The sequence below is a fragment of the Neopelma chrysocephalum genome, unplaced genomic scaffold (genome assembly GCF_003984885.1).
Source record: "Neopelma chrysocephalum unplaced genomic scaffold, ASM398488v2 Primary Assembly neopelma1_100, whole genome shotgun sequence".
NCBI lineage: Eukaryota > Metazoa > Chordata > Aves > Passeriformes > Pipridae > Neopelma > Neopelma chrysocephalum.
This window is the reverse complement of record NW_020897763.1, coordinates 1,993,564-2,015,421: the sequence shown is the minus strand read 5'-3', so window position 1 is coordinate 2,015,421 and position 21,858 is coordinate 1,993,564. Positions and strand designations below refer to the sequence as shown.

At 48.1% G+C, this 21,858-nt stretch overlaps 2 protein-coding genes and 1 long non-coding RNA gene across 9 annotated transcripts; 2 read left to right on the top strand and 1 right to left on the bottom strand.

Moving 5' to 3' along the window:
- Nucleotides 1–320: 320 nt before the first annotated feature.
- Nucleotides 321–3,521, bottom strand: IL10 (interleukin 10). Its single transcript, XM_027695433.1, has 5 exons — nt 3,293–3,521; nt 1,877–1,939; nt 1,462–1,614; nt 788–853; nt 321–521 (listed from the first exon to the last, which is right to left on the bottom strand). Exons 1-5 carry the CDS (start codon nt 3,449–3,451, stop codon nt 429–431), a joined length of 534 nt encoding a protein of 177 aa, XP_027551234.1. The 5' UTR covers nt 3,452–3,521; the 3' UTR covers nt 321–428.
- On the top strand, nt 1,760–7,268 carry LOC113973386. The gene is made up of 3 exons (XR_003536202.1): nt 1,760–2,340; nt 6,704–6,812; nt 7,189–7,268. It is a non-coding gene; the product is annotated as an uncharacterized LOC113973386 (long non-coding RNA).
- A 3,635-nt stretch (nt 7,269–10,903) lies between these two features.
- On the top strand, nt 10,904–20,894 carry LOC113973383 (interleukin-20-like). Of its 7 annotated transcripts, none has more exons than XM_027695441.1 (10): nt 10,904–11,519; nt 11,661–11,767; nt 13,078–13,193; nt 15,891–15,955; nt 16,771–18,215; nt 19,000–19,176; nt 19,270–19,335; nt 19,775–19,927; nt 20,329–20,403; nt 20,511–20,894. In XM_027695441.1, exons 6-10 carry the CDS (start codon nt 19,018–19,020, stop codon nt 20,586–20,588), a joined length of 531 nt encoding a protein of 176 aa, XP_027551242.1. In that variant the 5' UTR covers nt 10,904–11,519; nt 11,661–11,767; nt 13,078–13,193; nt 15,891–15,955; nt 16,771–18,215; nt 19,000–19,017; the 3' UTR covers nt 20,589–20,894. The 7 variants fall into 7 exon arrangements, with proteins under 7 accessions (XP_027551242.1, XP_027551237.1, XP_027551236.1 ...); XM_027695436.1 differs by having other exon boundaries at nt 10,905–11,519; nt 11,661–11,762; nt 16,771–18,431; XM_027695435.1 differs by having other exon boundaries at nt 10,905–11,519; nt 11,661–11,762; nt 13,075–13,193; nt 16,771–18,431.
- The last annotated feature ends 964 nt before the right edge of the window (nt 20,895–21,858 follow it).

Genomic DNA, 21,858 nt, shown 5'->3' with positions numbered 1-21,858 from the left:
AATAGAACATAGGGAGAGTGTAATTTGCTTAAAAGTAACTTTTGTTCGTCTCAGAGCTGGAATTCCTTCTGATCAGGAGTGGAATTTCACTCGGTATAAACTCTATTCATTGTCTGCTCTCCAGAAAAATGCTGCTTTGGGTGTTTGGAAGCTATGAATAAAGTAGCACTATGATAAACAATATTAAAATATTGAACAATAAATAGTATTTTAAAAGCTCATGCTCCTCTTCAAACCATATTGTAAACATTAACACTGAGGTATTAAAAGTAATAAATATTAAATTCTAAAAAAATAACTTTTAAATACCATAATGAACTGGAAGTTATTGACCCATAACTGAACCCTGAGATAATCTGAGCTCTTGCAGCCTGATTTCTGAAAAAATAGCATGATTTGGTGTGAAAAAGGCAGAGCCAGGGGTGTCCTCAGTTCCTTCTCTTCATTGTCAAGTATTTTTCAATGTAGTTGATGAAAATGTCAAACTCTCCCATGGCCTTGTAGATCCCGTTCTGGTTCATCTGCAGGTGAAAGCCAAGAGTGTTTAGTGGGACTGTGACAATATTTGTGATGTACAATCACTGTACAACTTCTCCTCCCTCTTCCTCCTGCTTCTCTGCCCAATTTCCCGGGAGAACCCACTCTCTGGATTCCTCTGCCTTAGGTATTTATGCATTAAAGACTTTTTTGGGTTCTCCATCCTAAACTGAAGCCATCAGTAAGTTCTTTGTCTTGCTGGAGCAGCGAGTTCCTCCCCCTTGGTGCATCCATGTGGGCAGGACCTTACCTTGTTGAACGTGTCCTTTATGTGCTTCATGCTTTTGCTCCTCTCCTCGCACGTGAAGAATCTGTGCTGCAAAAGGGATAAAAACAACATCTTCAGCCCCAGGGGTTTCCTGCCCGGGGTGTGGTCCTGGCTCTCCCGTCCTCTTGCCCCTCCTCAGTGCCGCTCCCCACCTTCCCCTTCCCCCAGTGAGGCCACGGAGCTCTCTGGGGCAGCAATTAGAGCTTTTTAGCGCCGTGCTCCGCTGAAAGTGTGACCTGAGCCCGGAGCCCCAGCCTGTCCCCAGCCCTGTGCCCCTCGCTGCCAGCCCCGGGTGAGGTGCTCTGTGCCCAGGGCAGGATTCATCCCGTCTGACCCCGGAGACGGACTCGTGGCTGCACCAGGTGGGAATTTGGGAGGCATCATCGCGGAGCCACGTGGCTCCAGCACCCAGGTAAAGGACAGACCCTCCCCGTGTCTCTTCAGCCAGACTCTTGTGCAGGGCTGGCTGCAAGTGGTGCTGCTGAGCACCACCATTGACTAATGCGATCCTGGCGAGCAGAAACCCCATCCTTGTGTGCCCTGCCTGGATCCCTGCTCCTCCACCCTCACACCATCCCACCACCCCGCCCCTGGGGACCCTCTGCCCGCCCTCCTGCCACTCTGGGACCGTCCCCGTGACGCCGAGCCCCACTCACACAGCGCCTCATCATCGTCCTCAGGCTCAGCAGCAGGTTGCCCAGGTCGCCCACGCTCTGCTGGTGGTGCGTGCTGGTCCTCATGGCGCTGGGCAGCACCTCCTCCATGTAGAACCCCATCATCTCCGACACCGACTGGCAGCCCAAGGTGCCCTGGGGCGAGAGGAGGGAAGCGGGTTGAGGCGGGGGGGGATGGCCACCGGCACCGACGCGCGGGGGTGTGATTTTAAATCAAAGTCGCCCTGGTGGTCAGAGCGCTCGCAGCAGCCACACGTGTCACTGCGGGGCTGCGGAGCTGTCCTGGCGCGACTTTAGGAAATGCCCCAATTTCCAGGCTGCTTCCTCCCTCTTATGAAACACCCGCCGAAGGATGGAGGGGGAGAAGGGACTCAGACACGAGAGCTGTGATTCTTACCTTAAATTCATCCAGCAGGTCGGAGCTGAGCAGCTGGATGCTGAGGTCATCATCTTTTGATTGCTGTGGGAGGGTGCAATGGAAATGTGAGCTTTTTTAGGCAGGTAATCAGCACTCTTTTCACTTTGTCTAATCAACTGATCCTCTTCTTGTTTGCATTTGTGGTCTCACTGCAGCACACGTGTGTGCAGAGCACGGTGACGCCAGGAACAGGAGTCACCAGTTCTTTGGTCCATGATCTTGCAGCACAAGGGCTGCTAGGTCAGGACAGGAAGACAATGAAATCACAATCTTTAGTGATATTGATTTTGTCAATGTGAAACTCCTGTCTCTGCTGCCTGCGCCGTGCACTCGCTTCAGCTGCTCGGGGTGTTGTCTAAGGGTGCTGCTGGAGACTGCAACGCTCTCCAGAGAGGTGTCAAAGCAATGGCAGCCCCTGGAAGCCACCCCAGCCTGTCTGCCAGGTCAGGAGGGTTTAATCCCCCAGGTTTTGTTACCTCTGTAAGTCTCCAGTTGATGGGGAAAAAGGGAGTTTGTTCTCCTGGTGCCTCTGTTGCACCAGCAGCTCTGAAAGACCGAAGAGCTGCAGTGGGGTGGGCTTGCACCACACAAAGAAGGACCCCAGGGCACCAAGGGACTCAAAAGCTGTTCTGAGAGGTTAAAAATACTCCTTCCAAATGTCATCTGGGAGATTTACAGCAAGATTTACATCTACAGTCTTGGCTGCACTCGGTTGATAATAAATACAAGCCATGACATTAGTTTGAGATTTCATCTGGAGAATTACCTTGTTTTGTTGCTGAAACACACTGACATCAACCAAAACAGTAACAAAGATGTGACCAACCATCTCTGTCAGTACTGATGCCGTGACAGATGCTCTGAGTGCATCTTGTGCTGTTTTCTCAGCAGCCCCGAGGCTCCTGTTTGTCGTGAGGCAGAGCAGTGACCTTGCACAGACACCAAAGCAGGTGTCCAGTTACTGTAGAGTTTCTCCAGCCATAAAATACCCTGTGCACGCTTTTGTGGTCCTTTCAAAGCAAAAGCCTGTAGCAAAAGATTTCCCTTTTCACCCAGCATCGAGGCGAGGCTGGACCTCTCTGCCCTGAAGGAAGGACAATTTCCTTCCTATTAATCCGGTGATTAATTTGGCGGGATTTAATTTAGCGGGAAGTCTGGCTGCTAAGGCTCACAAAGCTTCATTATGAAATCTCGAGTTCATTGTAACTAAAACTAGGAAGAAAACCCTCGTGTGCTGTCTCTCAGCGAGCAATGAAACCGAACTTCTCTTGCTCACCCGTAACGCAATGCACGCACTAAATCATTTCTGCAGAGAGGAAGCTCTTCCCCTCCAAATCACTGAACTTTGCAAAAACAGAGAGGCAAAGAAACGAGCGGGGGTTGTGTGATACTTACAAAATAATCCTTGATTTCCTCAAACTTGACTCTGAGCTCTCTGAGCTTTGCAGGCAGGAGCTGGGGGAAGTGCAGGCAGGAGGGCTGGCAGCGGGCGCCGGCAGCCAGGAGCAGGAGGAGCAGGATGGGCATGGCTTTGCAGCTGGAGCAGGTCCTCATGCTGTGGGAAAGGGGCTGCTTCCCTCTTGGTCCAGCTCTCGGATGGATTCCACAGGAGGGTACAAAGCAGATCTGCAGCTTTCACCTTGATGGAGCCCCTCATTTATACTCTCAAAAAATGGCTCCATTTCCTCTCCCCCGTTTCCTGACGAGCAATATTGGGGTTTTAAGTCATTCATTAAACCCAAATGTCACTTGGGTTTCCCGTCAACTTGGGTTTCCTGTTCTCTTGACCTCCCTCCTCTCCTCACACCCCATCAATTCTTTTGTGCTTAGACTCTGCAATTTTTTTTTCATTGCTTGTTTCTTGTAAATTTAAATGTAGCTGAAGAGGAAAGTTGCAGACACATGAAGAAGCCAAGGTGCTGTGTGAGGTTAATTCTTTATTCTCACAGTCACTTTTTATATTTAGATGAATGTCCTATCCTTAGGGTGAAAAAAATGTTGCTACTTTTACATCTTTGTATGAAACCTGCAGCATTGCATCATTCAGCAGCTTTGCTTTTCGTGAACCTGTACAAACACACTGTCTCCTTTTTTGGCATTTGAAAGTTAATCTGCAAATACACATAATCATCTGAAATCTTCATTTTTAATGAGATTATTTTTTTTTTTCACTTAATGCATGTGTCTGCTGAAGCCCATGTGAATTTTCAAGCTCAAAGGCTGCGCTCCCAAATTTTAGCTGGTGAAGTGTCTGGATGCTAACGGGATCAGTTCCATGATGTGTGGGGATGCTGTGGAAGAGCTCAGCCATGGATGTGGCTGCTCCAGTCCCTCTGGGCTCCCCCAGAGCAGCAGGGCAGGAGCAGGGTTTGTAGCCCTGTTTTAACATTGATTTGTGGGGTTAAAGTGCACAAGCAGGTAATGAATATCCATGTTTCCAGCTCTTAAATCCCATTTAGTTTCCTAGAAATGGACAGCCCCATCCAAGTAACCCCGTGCTGGCTGTAAAGACTCTGTGTCCTGTCTTAACTGGACTTATTGTCCCAGCTCTGATAAAGTTGCCTCTTCAGAGCTGGAGATAATTCCTCTGACGTCTCCTCGTTTTCCGCTTCCCTCTCTTTTCTGACCTCTTTCTATATAAATCAGTCCCCACTCCCCCCTCACACTTCCTTGTGATAAAGATTTCACTTATTAATTTGGGAATCTGGTACCCAAGAAAGTGAAAGGGGAAATAAATTTAGCTTTCTTAAAATCAGAGGATTTTATTTAAAATCTCATGCTATTTTGAAATAGTTTGTTCTTCCCAGCCTGCCTCCAACAGGGGGCAAATCCCTTAAATTCTCATCTCCTCCATCACACTGAGATTCCTTCAGGTTGAGTTTCCAGACCTCTGTTTAGGAACTCGTTGCAAGAAAAATGCTGGAAAAATGCAAAGTATTGTTTGTTCTTGTACACTGAGATTTATTCGTGGGGTTTTTTAGGAGTAAAAGAGAGGAATTTTGGCGTGCGTAGGTATGACTCAGGGAAAGGGGATGAAACACCAGTAACTGGAGGGTTTGAGGGGGACAATGTGGGATCCTGAGCTGTGATTTGGGTTTTTTGGTTGTTGATGCCTCTTCCAGGGGTGCTGGGGAAGCGAGGTCCCAATGAATCACTGCAGGCTCACAGTGCATCTGAATCACGGCGTGTGTCATGTTTTTTGGTGACCCATTTTTCTTTCCCTGCCCTAACTCAGCCACGTGTTTTCTCCCCTTGGCTGACACCAGAAGCATCAGAAAGGAGAAGGGCAGAAGGCTCGGACAAAACCCGGTGGTTTTAAGCTTGATTTTCACTGACAGGATCCCACTTTTCCCTGGGGAAATTTTTTGCTTCCTTTGCTTTAACTTGAACCTGCCAGGGGTCAATAAATCTTCAGTGCCAAGACCTGGACAGCTGTTTAAGCTTCATCAGGGTATTGAAGCTGATACATTAAGTCACTGAGTGTGATGTTGGCAGGAGCCAATGTGCTGGACCAAATCCTGGAGCTAAACCCACTCCCTTGGGTAAAGGATGCAGCCCCAGGCACTTCCCTCCAAATTCTAAATTCTAAAATTCTTATCTCCCACCCTACAAGGGTGTAATGACCTACATTAAGTCACCATACAATGACTTAATTAAACAGTGTATGAACTGCTTAAACATTCAGGATGTAAGCATGAGGTAACAAATGTGTGAACAGAATCTGATTTAAGTCTCATATCACAACCTGTCCGTTCTAGAATAACATTCCAGCAGTTCGAAATTATGAACATGCAAATTCTGCCATGCCAAGGTGTCAAGTAAACTTCAACCTCACAGGTCAGTTTGTTCAGAACAACAGCTTGGACTGGTCCCCTGCAGCACGGTGGTCATTCAGCTGCAGGTTCAGGTGCTGGTGTTTTTATGGAATGCCAGGCTTTGGGGATGCCCCCTGGCATCAGCAGGAGCTGGTGCTGCACCAGAAGCCTCCTTCCATCCTGCCAAGGAGCTGAGTGCTCATTTCCAAACTTCTCTTATTTTGAGCAGCCCGTGGCTCTCCGTGAAGTCACTTGTTTGACACCCGAGCGCTCCTCGGCCTCGCGCCCGTTCCCTCCTCCCTGTTTTGGAACCTGCTCTGTGTTTTCTGGTCGCTACCAGCGTAAACCAGAACGTGTCCATTCCACAAAGGAAACTCTGGCCTGTGCAGGGTGATTCTCTTGCTGTGTTTACCTGTGTTTCCTTCGCCACGTCAGAGATCTTGACGGTGCAGTTTCGCTCTGACTCACTCTCTGCTTACTGCTGTGGAAAGGCATTGACTCTGCACTTACTACAACGTGCCTCATGAATGAATAGAGCACCTTTTCCTAAAGAGTGTCCGGGGGATGTGGGTGTACTTCTGAACCTTTAGGAAACAGCTTTCATGTTTGCCAAGAAGATTTCAGGAAGGAAAATGTGTTACTCAAAAGCCATTCGTGCACTTTTACCCACCTCCCACGAGCTTCTGAGAGTGACAGGTTCACAGGAAACAGCAGGGCAGCAGAATGCTGTTTCTTCACTAAAACAGAGGCCTTTGGGCAAATACTTTCCCCCACAGTGTGGCACGAGGACAGATTTGTCCTGGGCATCACCCTGGGCACCCTGAACTGGTGGGGCTGGGGGTGGGAAGTCCTCAGAGTCCCATCCTCTGGAGCAGGGTGGCACCTCACCCTGCTTGTTAAAGGGGCTTTTCTCATGTAGGCAAGTTTTTAGGTGGCAAATTTTTGCTTTTTTTTTTTTACCTTCTTGGTCTCTGTCATTGCTTTTGGGCAGAGGGACATTGTGTGTTGTGTAACACCATCCCTGGAGATGTCTCACCATGCCTGCAGGTGTTTAAGGAATGACTGGACATGGCACTCAGTGCTCTGATCTAGCTGACAAGGTGAAGATCAGTCACAGGTTGGACTTGATGATCTCAGAGATCTTTTCCAACCTCAGTGATTCTGTGATTTTCTGCACTATCTACTCTAGACATAACCCGGAGGGCCCCTTAGATTTCCAGACTGTCACAGTGATGTGAATCTTTCTCTCCTTTTCAAAAACTCCCCGTTTCTCATCCCTTCAGATCTGGAAGATCTGCTGCCGGTGCTGCCCTGGGGGAAGCAGAGGCTTGGTGGCCTTTCATTCACCTTGTGCAAAGAACACTTTTGAAGCGCTGGCATTTTCTCTCTCTCATCTCCACTGATGACTAACAGTTCCTGATGAAGCATCAACTGGACTGTCTGGTTTTTTTTCGAGAGTTTTTTTTGTGCTGGCAGGGCATGACGTTGGATATTTCACATCTGGAGACCTGCTTTCTACCACCCTTGTCGGAATTTGCGACATGACTCACATCGACAGGTAAATCCCAAATTACTCTTTGGAAATTTAACCCGTGTCACTGGTTTCTCTTGTAACATTCAAGTGTCCAAAAACAGGTTATTAATCATGAATGGAAGATGTTATCGTGTTTTTAATGTGGCTTCTGGTATGACACAGAGAAAGCCTTATATAAGAAGTTCTTAGAAAGTCCAGATCTTCAATTTGATCTAAATCAGGCTGGAAGTGTCACATGAAAAAATCAGCTGATGGAGACTTGCTCCCATCTGTAGATTCAGTGTTTTGGTGATTAACTTCACTGAGAAATGTTTGCACTTTTGTAATTGCACACGTCAAACTCACAATATTTGGAATTCTGCTGCATCTTAAGGCAAAAATTAAGTAACATCCTTGTGTAATACCCCACCCTGGAATTCCAGGGTGCCCTCTACCAACCTAGAAGAGTGAGCTGTGCTTTATTCCCGGTTTTACATGTATTTTTCCATTTTAAGTCACTCTGTGAGGGGTGTGCAGAGCTGTGGGTGAGGTCAGTGCTGCTGAAAGACCCTCTTGTCTCTGGGCCTTCTGATGAGCCCATTGATGCAGCATCAGGCCCTCGGCTGCCATCACCCACACGGGGCTGTTTCTCACTCTGCAAAGCAACCAGAGGTGTTATTATCCCTCACCTCTTTTATTTTCTCCTGAAATCAGCAGTTGACAGGACTTTTCTGATGCTCACAGCCCTATTTGTGTCCTCAGAGAAACCCACGGGGATCTCAGCACTGGAGTGAGGAGTGTGTGCTCTGAGCAAGCAGGGAGGATGGACGAGGTTGTCTCAGGTGAGTTTGTTTGCAGGTAAGTTAAGAGTGTAAAAGTATTCAAAGAAACCCTCTGAATCTACAATCCATTATCCAAATATCACATGCACTGCCTTTTTTTTTTTGGGCTTTCTACAGAAACAACTTTGAGCAACTCCTCCCTTGGGCAGCTCATTGCACAAGTGCTGCTTTGAGGAGTTTCTTTTCTCTAGTTTTGGTATTACTGGGGGGCGTGGGGGGAGGTGGATCTTCTGGAGAATATCAACTTTGTCATGATTTAGCACCAACACCCTGACCAATAACACAAATAAAAAGTACTTCTAGTGATGAAGGGTCATAAGACAGAAACTGGTTATCACGGTTTGGGAAATCAGATAAGGCGAAGCACAACATGACCCTGGGGTGAATTACAGAGCCAGCCCCACTCACGTTCCACAGCAGCATCAGGCCCTTGCCCTGGAGCCAACAACAGGCTGGGCCACTCACCCAGTGGGGTTTTGGGGAGATTTTTTGTGTGCTGCCAGGCAGCTGACGCCGTGGGTTTAGAAATCCTGGGCTTTCTTTGCTGCCCCACAAGTTGCAGACGAGCACGTGCCGTGGATGGTGATGCTGCACGTGCTGGTGGGTCATGCCTGGTACCCGAGGGATGCTGGCATCCCCAGGCCTGCCAGGGGATTTCCCATGTCTTTCTGCTCCAAAATCATTTATGAAAAAATGATCCATCAGATGTGCTTTTCAGAGGTTTCAGGGGCTTTACAACGTGTTGTTTACAACATTCTACCTCCACGTGTTCAGATCTCCCTTCTGTTTTCTCTTTTTTCTTTTTTTTCTCCTTTTTTCTTCTTTTTTTTTTTTTCACAGAGGGAGCAGATGATCCAACCTGGTTGTTTCCCCTGCCAAATATCTTAATTACTTCATCTTAACTACTGAGACCCAAAGACACCATGGTATCATAGAATGCTTTGAGTTGGAAGGGACCTTAAAGATCATTTGTTTCCAACCCCCCCTGCCACGAGGGCTGAACTTGAGTTATGAAAGCAGTAGAGTTCAGACACTGAAGAGCCATTCCCAAAATCCTCCTGCTCCCAGGGGTATGACCTGCTGCTCTCCAGGGGAGCTGAGGTGTCTGCTCCACTTCTGCTCATCACTGGTCTCCTTGAGCTTCCTCAGCACTTTGCCAGGGATTTATCTTTTTGTGGAAGTCTGAGGAAGATTCACTTCATTGACAGGATCAGGCACTTGTGACTATTTTGGTTGTTGCTTTCCCTGTTGCTTCTGAGGGCTGTAACCAGGAAGTGGAAGATGAAGCTGTATGATGGAAAACCCCTCTCGCTGAAAACAGTGTTTAAAAATAAGAAGATTAAAAAAAAAAAAAGAAGAAATTAAGAGATCTGAAGGGAACTTACTCTGCTGGCTGTCCCTGCCTGTCAGGGAAGGAGACATGGGCACTTCATCTCCCACTCCTCAGAAGTGGCCAGGAGTGTGTCTGCTGGAAATACAAAGTCAAATTAAGGCCTTGCAATGGCCCTGATTTATATTTGTGACCAAAAGGGGTTGTGCAGTGAGGAAATGCATTGCAAGGGACCAAGTCTCCAGTTTTCCACCGAGATCAGAGGACACTGGTTAGCAGAAGGCCAGGCTGATGGAGACAGGTGTGCCAGGGTCAGGCAGAGCTTTGCAGGGGAATTGATAAGAGGATAAAACTCTGGAAAAATTAACCTTGACTCGTAGCCTAGGTTTCCAAGAATGTATGCCTAGAAGCAAACAGTGGCCAATTTTCCCTGTTTTTCTCATTTCCACTGGTTGTGTTATCAAATAATGTGGGAATTAGTGGAGCCAAGTGGCTGTGAGGTGCCAAGTGTCTCTTATTCCTGGTTTCTCTCTGCCCCAGAGCTGGAGAAGGGCTCCCTGGGTGCCTCTGTGTGTGTGTTCACGTGCATCCAGCCCCAGTGAAACCAGCTTTGGCTCCTCCTGGTTGTGAAATTGAGACGGGCACAAAAACCAAAACCCAGCTCCGGGTTGCGTGGTGAATCCACGGCCAATTTACTGAAACACGAGTTTCAGTTTTGGTGAAAGCTAAATCTATGACAGCTCTGCCTGGCTTTTGGAGTGATTCATTTGCTCCCCAGAGAATTCAAAGCTGGAGCTGATGGCAGCCAGCTCTCGGTTTCTCCTCTCTCAGGCCTCATTTGTTGCCTGCACTGTCAGCACATTTCACCCCCAGGGGCAAACCCGGCTGATGTGTGGGACAGTTGGATTCATCACCTGCTCCAACCTGAGGCACAGCCTGGTTTTCTGTCAAAAGGCACTTGGGAATATGGTTTGGAGGTGATCATGGTTATGGTTGGTGGCTGGACCAGGTGACCTTGACGGTCTCTTCCAACTCGGATGATTGAGGAAGGACATTGAGGTCCTGGAGCAGGTCCAGAGAAGAGCAACAAGGGTGGTAAAAGGACTCAAGCACAAGTCCTATGAGGAGAGGCTGAGGGAGCTGGGGCTGTTCAGCCTGGAGAAGAGGAGGCTCAGGGGAGACCTCCTCACTCTCTGCAACTCCCTGACAGGAGGGGGGAGCCAGGTGGGGGTTGGTCTCTTTTCCCAAGCAACTCTCAGCAAGACAAGAGGGCTCAGGGTCTTCAGCTGTGCCAGGGGAGGTTTAGGTTGGATATTAGGAAGAATTTCTTTGCAGAGAGGGTGATCAGCCATTGGAATGGGCTGCCCAGGGAAGTGGTGGATTCTCCATCCCTGGAGGTTTTTAAGAAGAGACTGGATGTGGCATCAGTGCCATGGGCTGGGAACCACGGCGGGGTTGGATCAAGGGTTGGACTTGATGATCTCGGAGGTCACTTCCAGCCCAGCTGATTCTATGATCCTGTGAAATGTCCTGCCTGACCTTGGCTATCACACCAGTTTTTAGCTCTTCCAAAAACAAGGATGGCAGGAATACAAGAGCTGGGTGATGGGTATGTGCATCTCAGCAGGCCGTGGTCTGGCATCTGCCACGAGCTGCCCAGAGCCCAGTGCTGGTCTCAGCAGTGTTGGTGCTGCTGCTGTCGTTGCACCTGTGACAGCCACAGCAGCAGCAAATGTGGTGGATGTTTCTCTTCCTTTCTGAGAATAATTTGGAAATCTGGAAAGCCACACCATTCAAAGCTCTGGCTCTGGGGGGATATTTCACCACAAAGCAGCTCCTGTGGCTCCTGCACATCAAAGTCTTTGCTCTGCTCTCGTGTCCTTGGAGTGCAGATGATCAGCCCTGGTAACTCTGGCACATGTTCTGTCCTTTGGGATTGTTGTTCTTCATGAATCCCCACGTGCTGCAGGCAGCACCTGATAACCAACACTGTTTTCTGTGACTGTTGAATCACCAAAGTAAAGAATTTCAGCTTTGGTTTTCTAAATATTGACAAGTCTTCTCCCAAGACAAGCCCGTTGGTGAGGAACAGTCCCCCAGAGCTGCCTGCACAAGCTCTTCTGTGAGTTGTGGAGGCATCCACGGGGTTCAACTGGGCATCTCAAGGCTCACTATGAAAAATCTCTACCCTTGGAATCAGCTATTTTCTTCGATTTTGCTTAATTTTATTTTTGTCTCCTCTTTGGTTCCCTATCTCTTTTAGGCTGGTCCCTTTCCAAGGGGCAAACTTGCTCTATCCACAGTGTAACCCAGTGTCCACAGGAGCCTGGGACTGCCCAGAACAAGTGGAGCAACCTGATGCCTGGTAATGTGAATTATGATTGCGGCGCTAAATATAAGAGAGGGGAAAAAAAAGTTTAAAATTAGAAGAAGGCACAGTAAACAAATGTAAAGTCTGCAGGGAAGATGTTCATGGGGGCTTCTCGTGGCTTCGAAAAGTGGAAGTTTGATTTGCTCAGAGCACTTTTCATATTCACTGATCACAGCTCTCTCCCTGGGAAAGACCTGTCAAGAAAGTTTCGTTTCTTGGTGAAATGTTGGTCCTCCCAACACGGGCACTTCTCAGGCAGGTCTTGACTGCACTTCAGCAGTTTCTGTACATGGGTATGGTGTGTTCTAAGAGCAGACCCATTGCTAATATATCAGATGGCCACATCAAAAAGCTTCTGAAACCTCCTGGAAACTGCAAAAGCCTCATTCATCAAGCCTGTGTTTAATCTCATTGGCAGATCTGAGTCTGAAATACTCACACATTTGGAGGCTGGTGCAAATCTTGCCATGGGGTGTTGGGCTTTACATTGTTCTCTCCCGGGTCCTTCTGTTCACCTTCAAAGGCAGAGAAGTTCTTTTCAGGCAACTGTGCCTCAATTTTTGCTGAAATAACCGATTTTCTTCACAGGGTGGAGAAAAAAGTTAAAAAACAACATGAAAATTTCGCTCTCTGACTGGGAAATCTTGTTGAAATAAATAGATTCAAGCTGAGAGTAGGTTTAGATTGGATATCAGGAAAAAATTCTTCCCTGTGAGGGTGGGGAGGCCCTGGCACAGGTTGCCCAGAGAAGCTGTGGCTGCCCCATCCCTGGAAGTGTCCAAGGCCAGGTTGGACGGGGCTTGGAGCCACCTGGGCTAGTGGAAGGTGTCCCTGCCCATGGCAGGAGATGGAACCAGATGACCTTTAAGGTCCCTTCCAACCCAAACCATCCCATGATTCCATGAGTTGATCACAAAAGTGTTGCATGCACCTAAGCAGCGTCTTCTAAACTTCTTGGACAACTCCTGAGCTGTTGCAGTTTTGGGATGAAAATTTCCCAAGAGCAATTTAATTCTCCAGAGAGTCCCTGAACTGAGCAGGGGTTTGTTGAGCTGCCTTGGGCTGGTCCTTGGCATCACACATCTCGTGAACTGCCCTGGTTTTGAGCACAGGGGCACTTTGTCTCCACTCACCTGGACGCAGAGGTGGCCACTGAAAACCAAGTGCTGGATAGGTAAAAAAAAAAAGCTTCCAGGAGCTGCTTTTGAGCTGTAATTATTTAACTCTAAAGACATGAAATGTTCATTTCCCTTTGGGGAAGATGCCATTTATGATAACCAAAATCTGAGTTCACGTTTTATCGAAGCAGGGGAAACAAGTATCTGACCTTCAACACCCGCCACCCCGGTGACTAAATCGACGCTTTTCTGTGGAAGAGATGTTGATGTACAAGATCCTCCACCACGCTTTTCCTCTTCCACAAAGGTGAGTCTTAGAGGTGGAGGGGAAAAAAGAAAAAAAAGAAGAAAAGCACTTTTTTTTTTTTTTTGCGATTTCTTTACCCTCTTTGGGTGAAATCCTGCCTTGGCAGCAGCGCTGCCACCGGTGAGTCACACAGACAAGTGTCACATCTGCTCCCTGAGGGCGGTGGCTGCACGGTGGCATTGCCTGGGACGTGCAGCCCTGCCCAGCTGGGAGCTGACCACGAGCAAGGACAGCCCGTGAGGACGAGGTGACCCCAAGGACACCCACAGCAGAGGGGTGATGCTCCCTGGGGAACGTGGCACTGTCCCCTTTCTGGGGAGTCGAGCACCTGGGGACATCCTGGGCCAGGCTGTTGGTAACACACAGTGGCAGGAAGAGCCCTAGAGGGACAATCATGGGTGATGCTCTAAATCAGGGTGATTCACCCATTATATTGGGGTGAAGGACATTGCTCAGCCTCTGAGCACTGGGAAAGAAGATGCTCTGCCCGTGAGGGGAGGTCCTAAAACTGCTGGGAATCCTGGGCACACTTGGGAAGGGATCCTGGAAACCAGCCTGAACTTTTGCTCCCTTGGCTTTGGATGTTTCTTGGGCTTAGCTGAACAAAAATCACCTTTCCCTAAGCCGAGCCGTGCTCAGCCTGTTGCTCCCTACGAGGCAGCACTCAAGTGTTTGATTTTCAGAATTATTCAAGTGGTTATGGTTAGAAACGTGACTGAGGAGAGGGTACATGATGTACCACGCCTCTCAGCCGATAACTCCTCACGGGGTTTCCTGAGTCATTTGTTGAGTTTACCGAGAAAAACACTTTTTGTACCTCTGTCAGCAGCACTGCAGGGCTGGGACTGGGTGAGGCCAGGGCCGGCAGCCCCAGCCCGGCTCTCTGCCCATAATGAGCTGCACTAATCAAGAGGGGGAAAAGCAGAAGAGCAAATCTGATTGTCTGGGTTGGGAGAGGGCGTTTCCATCACAAAGAGAGAAGGGTGTCAGTGAGGAGCTCATGGAAAGACTGACGTTGGCATGGGTGGCATCTCTCGGGTGCTGGTGTCAGCCCCTGGGTTCAAGAGGATCGTGACAGATCAGCACTTGCTCAAACGAGATTTTGGCTCTGGATTGCTTGGCAATGAAACTTTGATTTTTAAGGTGCTGAGAACTACTCCCTGCAGCCCACCTTCCCATTAACTCCCAGCTATGATAAGGGTAGGGCTGGCTCAGAATTTACCCCACTGCAAGTGTGTAAGAAATTACTCCAGTGCATAAAACCCAAGTGGAAACATTTTCCTCTGCCTGTGGAACAATAATTACAGTTCTTTGACAGGGGTTTTGATGAGCAACAGTATTACAAGGAGAGGTTTTACATCCCTCTTGTTTCATGTGGCCAAGTTGGAAATTACACATCTTTTCCTGGAGGATATGAGGAATTGTTCCTGAGTTCAGATATTGTTGCTGGATGTTGTTATTAAGGCTTAATTTTCCCCTTTATTAAAATTTCTGGGAGCATTTCTATCACTCACGTTCTCTGTGTACAAACCATTATCACCCTCATATCTGAAACGATGGTTTACCTAAAGCTGCTGTGAAATATGAGTGATGACAAAGAATGATAAACCAAGGCTGGGCTGTAGAGTGCTATCAGAACTTCTTATTGCATGAAACTGCATTGAAATGCACTATTGAAACTGGTGCCTTATCACTCTGAAACACTTTACTGGAAACCTAATGTTCAGCATGTTGTGGGATCAGTCCTTGACAGCAGATCCTTGAGGTCAGAACAGTTTGATCATACACTTTTAGGGATTTTTTTTTTTTAGAATAAAACCAAACCTATTTGAAATGAATTAAGTTGGGTCAGGGCTGGATCAGGCAGCAGGAGTGCAGTAACTCCACATGAGTGGGGTGCACAGGGATGACTCCCCTGCGCCGCGTTGGAGCAGGGCTGGGAGCTGCTGCTGGGTTTCCCAACACAACCGGTGATGAAGTGTCTCGTCTCCTGTCACGCTCCCGGGCTCTCCAGGATTGTCTGCTCTGTTAGTCACTCCATTTGGCCGCAGCAGTTTCGTGCATTTGGCCGCTGTGGGGATGTTTCGTTGCCACAGCAGCGGTGCCAGCTCTGCGCGGTGACAGCGGGGTGAGCCTCAATATCCGTCCCGGCAGCCCCGGAGCTGCCGGGAGCCGGCAGAGGATGCTCCGAGGGTTATTTTCCAGCTGCACTGGGGACATTCCCTTCGACCCCGCAAGCCCCTTTTGTGCCTTTCTGAGTCGCACCGCAGCAGATGCGGGATGGGCAGGGGCTGTGCCGCTCACCCCGCACTCCGCAGAGATGATTTCTGAGATAAGCTAATGGTACACGGGGCTTAGTTTTAATTCCCGAGCGCGGTGGCAGCTGGCTCACAACCCTCTCTGCTGCCTTTGCTTGTTCTTCGGGTTGTAACTACTTTTAGTGTGCCCTGTCATAACGTGCCTGCCATAAAATCCCGAGGGAGGAGCCCTCCCCCATTAGCCGGGGGTTGCCTGGAAGTGTTCCTGGGGACAGGACCACTTTCCTGCTCCCTTCCCAGCGCTGCAGTACCCGAAAAGTTTAACTGTTCTGAGAGTGCCTGGGGGAGTCTCTTCCCATTTTACTGCCTGAGCTCATCCGCAGCGTCACAGGGCTGAGTTTCAGAAATCCCTATTTCTCTTTTTCCTCTTCCTTCCCAGAGCAAATGAGAAATGGTTGTTTCATTGTTTCACTGAGGATATTTTCATATTGCTGTAGTTGGCAGGTAGGTGAGAGCCAGGTGATTTGCTTCCATCAGGACTCGGTCCAATGCATGCTGATGGCTTTAAATTGAAAGAGAGGAGGTTTAGAGAAGATATTGGGAAGAAATTGTTCCCTGTGAGGGTGGTGAAGCCCTGGCACAGGTTGCCCAGAGAAGCTGTGGCTGCCCCATCCCTGGAAGTGTCCAAGGGCAGGTTGGACGGGGTTTGGAGCAACCTGGGCTAGTGGAAGGTGTCCCTGCCCATGGCAGGAGATGGAACCAGATGACCTTTAAGGTCCCTTCCAACCCAAACTATTCTGTGATCCTTGCTGATAGAATCCTATCTGCTCTGAAAAGTGAGACTTTGGACCTCCCCCAGATCCGGCACTTGGAGTAATCCATCACCATCATTGCACATGGACTGAAAACCAAAAATGACAATGTCTCTGGATTGTCCCCCCTCTCTGACGTGGTTTTCCTCCTCCTTGCCCTTGTTGTGAGGGTCCCACTATTGCCTCAGCTTTGCAAATGGTCAGTGACAGGACAGAGAGGCTGAGGGACACCCAGCCAGGACCATGCAGAGGTCTGTGGCAAGGCCCTGGACCCTGATAATACAACATTTCCCTCCTGTTCCCATATCAACCCCAAATCTCCCCTCCACCCCCCTGGCAGTCTTTAACCCACGACTCTTTCTTGCCTGCTGGCACTCGACTGACCCATTGTGAGCTCCAGTTCAGTTACCGAAAGGAAAAAAAAATAAAAAGAAATCCCTTTTTTTCATCTGCCATTTACATAATGAAGTAAGAACTCGTTGCCTCTTCCCTTGTTTCTTCATCCAGGCTGGGTGTGCACCAGGCTCCTGGGAATGCTGCTGCTGCTGCCACTTCCTCTGCTCCAAGCAAAACTTTTGCTGCAATTACAGGCAGCAGCTGGGAACTGGGGGAGGAAGGCAGGGATTAACAGCCTTGTGCTTTCACAGATTCCCTCCAACACCTCAGCAAGGGCAAATGCAACCTGCTGCAGATTTGGACCTGCCCTTTGGATGATTTACAGGGCGAAGGCGCAGCGGGAGGGAGGCACGTTGGGTGCATTTGGGGCAGTTTCAGCAACGCTCTGTGCAATACTGTGACTAGCCTGGGCATAAAATCCATTTGCCTAGTCTTCCCTGGTGAAAGATATATGCTTGGTTATCAATAAATTAGTCACCCAGCAAAACTGTACAGAACAGCCCTGGCCCACAGGCAGTGGCACAAGATACACCTGCATTGCAAGAGGTGCACGCTGGGGCTGCTGCTCTCAGTGGGAACCTTCTCTGGAGGTTGGCTGTGGGATTAAAGAGGTGATTTTACCACCCTCATGTTCTCTAAGTCCACCTGACCATCCTTCCTGGGCACAGATAGTCCAAGAAATTTTTTTTAACTGCTCCTTTTTGTTTGTAGAATGAGCTTGGCTCTCTCCAGAGGGGTTACAGGAACGACCAAACCAGCCTCGGAGCCAACAGCCTGGTGAACCAGCCTGGGGTTTGCACCAGTAGTGCCACTTTCATGTGACAACATGCCCCAGCTGGCAAACCCTGGCTCCCTGGGGGCAGCCTGGATCTGAAATGTTGGTGGGAGAACGTGTCTGCTCTGCTGGAGGACCTCGCCTGCATCAGTTTTGCTCAGCAGCGAAATCTTGGGGTGGGATAATCATGAGCTTGTTGTTTTGCTGCTGTGCTGGTGGACTTTGAGAAGCTGGAGTGAAATTTCTGTCCCTCTGTAGGGTTGACACCTTTGGACTGTGCATAATGATCACCAAAGTCACCTGTGACCCTGGAAACCAAGAGACTTCTTCTGCCACCAAGGTGGGAGCTGTGCCATCCAAAATCCCTGACCTTGTGTACCTGTGCTCCAGGGACACACGGTGCAGATAAGTGTCCACTCGCCTGAGAAGCAAGCCTGGAAGCAGAATTCCCTGAGCCTGGCATGGGAAGGCCAGGATAATGATGGAGAAAGGTCTGGGCAACTTCCTGAATCACAGCTTTTCTACCAGAGCACCTTGTCCAGTGCCAGAAGCCCTGGGGTGTTCGGACCATGGGGTGATGCCACTCGACTTCCCACATCCCAAGACCTCTGTGACAAGCCAGGAAGGAGCCCTCTCCAGGAGGCACTTGGCTCCATGCTGGGGGAACCCCCGAGCTTGGCATTTTAGGGCTGCAATGCCCGTGATGGTCCCTCCTTTTGGTCACATCCTTCTTCCCGAATGAAAAATGACGCAGCAATGCCAAGATTTCCCGCCTCCGTAGGTGAGGGAAACACCTGTGGGGGAGAGAGAGCTGGGCCCTTTCCCCTGCTCATTAATTCAGTAAATTACAAAGGGAAATACATGCCGGGAAAAGCAAGAAAAATCCCAAAAGTTAATCCAGGAGTTATTTCCTCCTGGTACCGGGATAAAAACGTGTTCTTCGGAGCTCTCCAGGTCAGACATCGTCGAGACAGGTGAACCCACGCCAAAGAACAAGGTAAAACACTGATTTTTATCCTTTTGCTCTATGTGCTCGTGGGTATTTCCTTGTATTCCTATAATGTGTCTCTAAAATAGTTTTTTTCCTTAATAACCTTAATTTCCAGTGCTAGTAGAACTTGTGTTTGACTTCTGTTATTCCTGAGGGAAAGCGTTTTCCTTTGGGATCAGATTTTGGAATCTGCTGCTTTCAGTCACAGTTTACCTCCTGCTGCTTCTGAGTTAGTAGACTTTAAAAAATTTATTATATATCCTTATTTATTTTTCCAATGAAATTTTTTTCAGAAGAGCTATGTCTATTTACATGCAATTTTTTTTGCTGGCATTTTATTTATTTTTCCTTGTTTTCTCTTGGGCTCTTCTGTTAAATATTTGATTTTGTTTGATTTTTTTTTCTCTTGCTCATGGAGAATAAAAAAAGAAATGATTAAGAGATGCTAGCCAGTGTGGGTTTTTTAATACAGATGTACATTATAAGTGCTATATAAAATGTGTATGTTTTTCATATGCATCACAATTGTGTTATTTAGCAAAGATAACGAGTCAATACTGTTTTCCTTGAGCAGGTCTCCCAAGCAGCTGAAATGAAGGGATCCCACTTGTTCCTCTGCCTCTTCTCCACGTGCTGCTGGGTGGATTTGATGCCCACAGCCGGGAACAAAATCCTGCACTTTGGAGCCTGCAGGGTTTCCATGAGCATGACCGAGATCAGGGCTGGTTTCACAGCAATTAAAGCCAATATTGTAAGTATTTCTCCAGGCTCTTGTGGAGCTCTTTAGTTGGCAGCTCCCAAAGCCCCTCTGGAACCTTCCCCATCTCTGTGCTCTCCTTTGCAGCAAGCAAGAGACCCCATCCGGACCCTGAGCATCTTGTCCCATCCTCACTCCCTGCACAAGGTTAACGTAAGTGTCCTTGGGTGGAAAGCCATTAAAGGATCCAAAAGCAGAGGAATGTGGTCTCGGGAGGTGCAATATGTTATAAATAAGCATTTTTCAGCTCTCTCACACCCTGAAGCACTGGATACTCACCACTGCTTCAGGTCTCAGCCTCTAGCACCCAGCTGCAAAATCAGCTGTTTATTGTCGTGACTCTGTGAGATTTCCTGAGGATGGATCTCCTGGAAAAGCAGTCTAAAATAATTTAGCATATATATATTACCAGCATAAATCAAGCAGCACTGAAGAAGCTTTATATGAGTCAAATTATATGAGTCAAAATATCCGCCTATGCTCAGCTACAACGTGCTTCCTCTCAGGGGTGGTTTATTCTAGAGAGGGGCTTGGTGACTACAGGTTTATAACCCTTTGGAAGACCTTTTAAAAATGAAATTCGTTCTTTAAGTCTTCAGACAGGTGCTGCATCACCCATCACCTCTTCAACTTCTACGTGGACAAAGTTTTCAAGCACTGCAAGACCGAGGATTCGTTTGTGAACCGAAAAATCAGCAGCATCGCCAACTCCTTCCTCAGCATGAAGAGGAAACTGGAGCAGTGTGTAAGTCTTGTCTCTTGCTGCAGTTTAGCTTCATCTGTTAGTGTTTGGTGTATAAACAAACCCAAGAGCTTTATAAAGTTCAAAGTCTTTATTTATACAAAGTGGTTTCAACGAGAACACAAAGCAGCGTGATGTGAAGAGTGTTTTCTGGCCGCTGAGAAATTTCTCTGCTTGCCCACTCACCAGCAAACAAACTCCCACGTTAGTCCTCAAGGACAATATTTATCTTGTCCCTGTGTCTGTCAAGTAAACTGTTCTTAGCTGAAGTCTGATTCAGGGACCTGCAGCCTTTCCCACAGTTTCACGAGATCTCAGTTCTATGATTTACAGCATAATTAGAAACTGAGCTATTATTTTAAAATGTAACTCCTCAAACTAATGAATTTATCTTATTTTTCCAGCATGAGCAAAATCAGTGCTTGTGTGGGCAGGAATCCACTGAGAAATTTAATCAAATACTTGCAAACTATGAAGGGGTGAGTTGGTGCCTGAGTCTGGTGATTAATGCAGATATTTAGATCCTCTTTACACTGGTTTGTACTCATTATCTGTGCTCACAACTTCTTCCTTTGTCCCATTTCAGCTGAATGTCACAAATGCAGCAATGAAATCCCTGGGTGAGCTGGACATCCTGTTAGACTGGATGGAGAAATCTCCTTAGGGAGCAGGAGGCATCAACGACCCACCACGGCTGGGGCTGACGGAGCTGCTGGGACCTTGCACACCCCAGTGATGAGAGGGACAAAAATGCCCTGTATCAGTGCAGCTCCTCACTGATGCCAGCTGGGTTCAGTCAGAGTGCTTTGCTAGCCAGGCACATCAGTGAAGGCACCAACAGAGTCTTCATTAAGATGGAAATAACGAGTTTGATTAAATCAGCGCTGCCCTTGCTTAGCTGGCTTCTATCAAAGGATGCTCCAAGGGAAAAAGCTCAAAGGGTTTCTCTTGCTAGCAGACATAAGCTGTGACCATGTAATAAAATTGTTGTTTAAGTTATAAATTTTCTGTGTAGGGAATGTATATTCAGATAGGAAATGTGTATTCATAGAGTGCTGAGTGCTGGCTGGAAGGACTCTGGTGCAGCTTAAACCTGGGCTCAGTCTCACAGGGCTGCTGCCACTGATGGATCTGGCTCAAACAAGGTGCACAGTGTGAGAAATGCTTCCAAGAATAGGTCCTAGAAGGTGTGTGAGGCCTTAGAGGTCTGTCTTTCCTTTTGAGATGATATTTTCTGCCTTATCAGTAAAAAAGTTTCTGTGCAAGATATGTGGTTGCTGAATAGAAAAAGGCTCCTGTGTGTGTTGTGCAATTTACTGACTCTCAGAAGTGAGTTTTGTGGAAATTGGTTGCAATGACTGTAAATAAACCCCACTCGAAACTGTGCTGAGTCTGTCAGAATTCTGAGGAATTATATGATTCTTGCTGGTAAAACTTTCTGAACTCACTGAGCAGTTGGGCGTTTATGTCCCTGGTAGCAGCTTAGTCCTGGTATTTCAAGTGGTCAAGTCTTCCTGCTGCATTCATCAGACATAAGACTTGAGTAAGACTAGAGGGTAAATCTCTGATTTGGTGTGTTTTGCTCTAAAATCAACTAAGCTGAGCAAGTCCTGCCTGCTGTGGTGCCATGGGCACAACCAGGGGGCTGTGTGCTCTCCCCTGGCTCTGAGCAGCTCTCATTGCTTCTGGTGTGAATCCTTCAGGCTTGCACAAACCTCTTCCCAGCATCTCTGTTCCCATGGGACAGCCCAAAACTCTCCAGGTCTCCCTTTCCAGCCCGTGGGCATGGCCAGGCCTCAGCAGCCAGGATGGATGGAGGGCTGGCTGTTCCCAGCTTGGGCAACCTACTGCTGATGGTGCTACAGAGGTGACACCAGGAATGCTTTAACTGCAGAAGAGGTTCTTTAGCAGGATTTTGTTCCCATAGAATGAGG

What these genes read in the sequence shown, in the direction of transcription:
- LOC113973383 (XM_027695441.1), top strand. Translation starts at nt 19,018, where the DNA reads ATGAAGGGATCCCACTTGTTCCTCTGCCTCTTCTCCACGTGCTGCTGG. An exon ending in AGAGGAAACTGGAGCAGTGT is followed by an intron (nt 19,928 to 20,328) that starts GTAAGTCTTGTC and finishes TTATTTTTCCAG; the next exon opens with CATGAGCAAAATCAGTGCTT. An exon ending in TACTTGCAAACTATGAAGGG is followed by an intron (nt 20,404 to 20,510) that starts GTGAGTTGGTGC and finishes GTCCCATTTCAG; the next exon opens with CTGAATGTCACAAATGCAGC.
- IL10 (XM_027695433.1), bottom strand. Translation starts at nt 3,451, where the DNA reads ATGAGGACCTGCTCCAGCTGCAAAGCCATGCCCATCCTGCTCCTCCTG. An exon ending in AGGAAATCAAGGATTATTTT is followed by an intron (nt 1,940 to 3,292) that starts GTAAGTATCACA and finishes ACCCTCCCACAG; the next exon opens with CAATCAAAAGATGATGACCT. An exon ending in GGACGATGATGAGGCGCTGT is followed by an intron (nt 854 to 1,461) that starts GTGAGTGGGGCT and finishes TCCCTTTTGCAG; the next exon opens with CACAGATTCTTCACGTGCGA.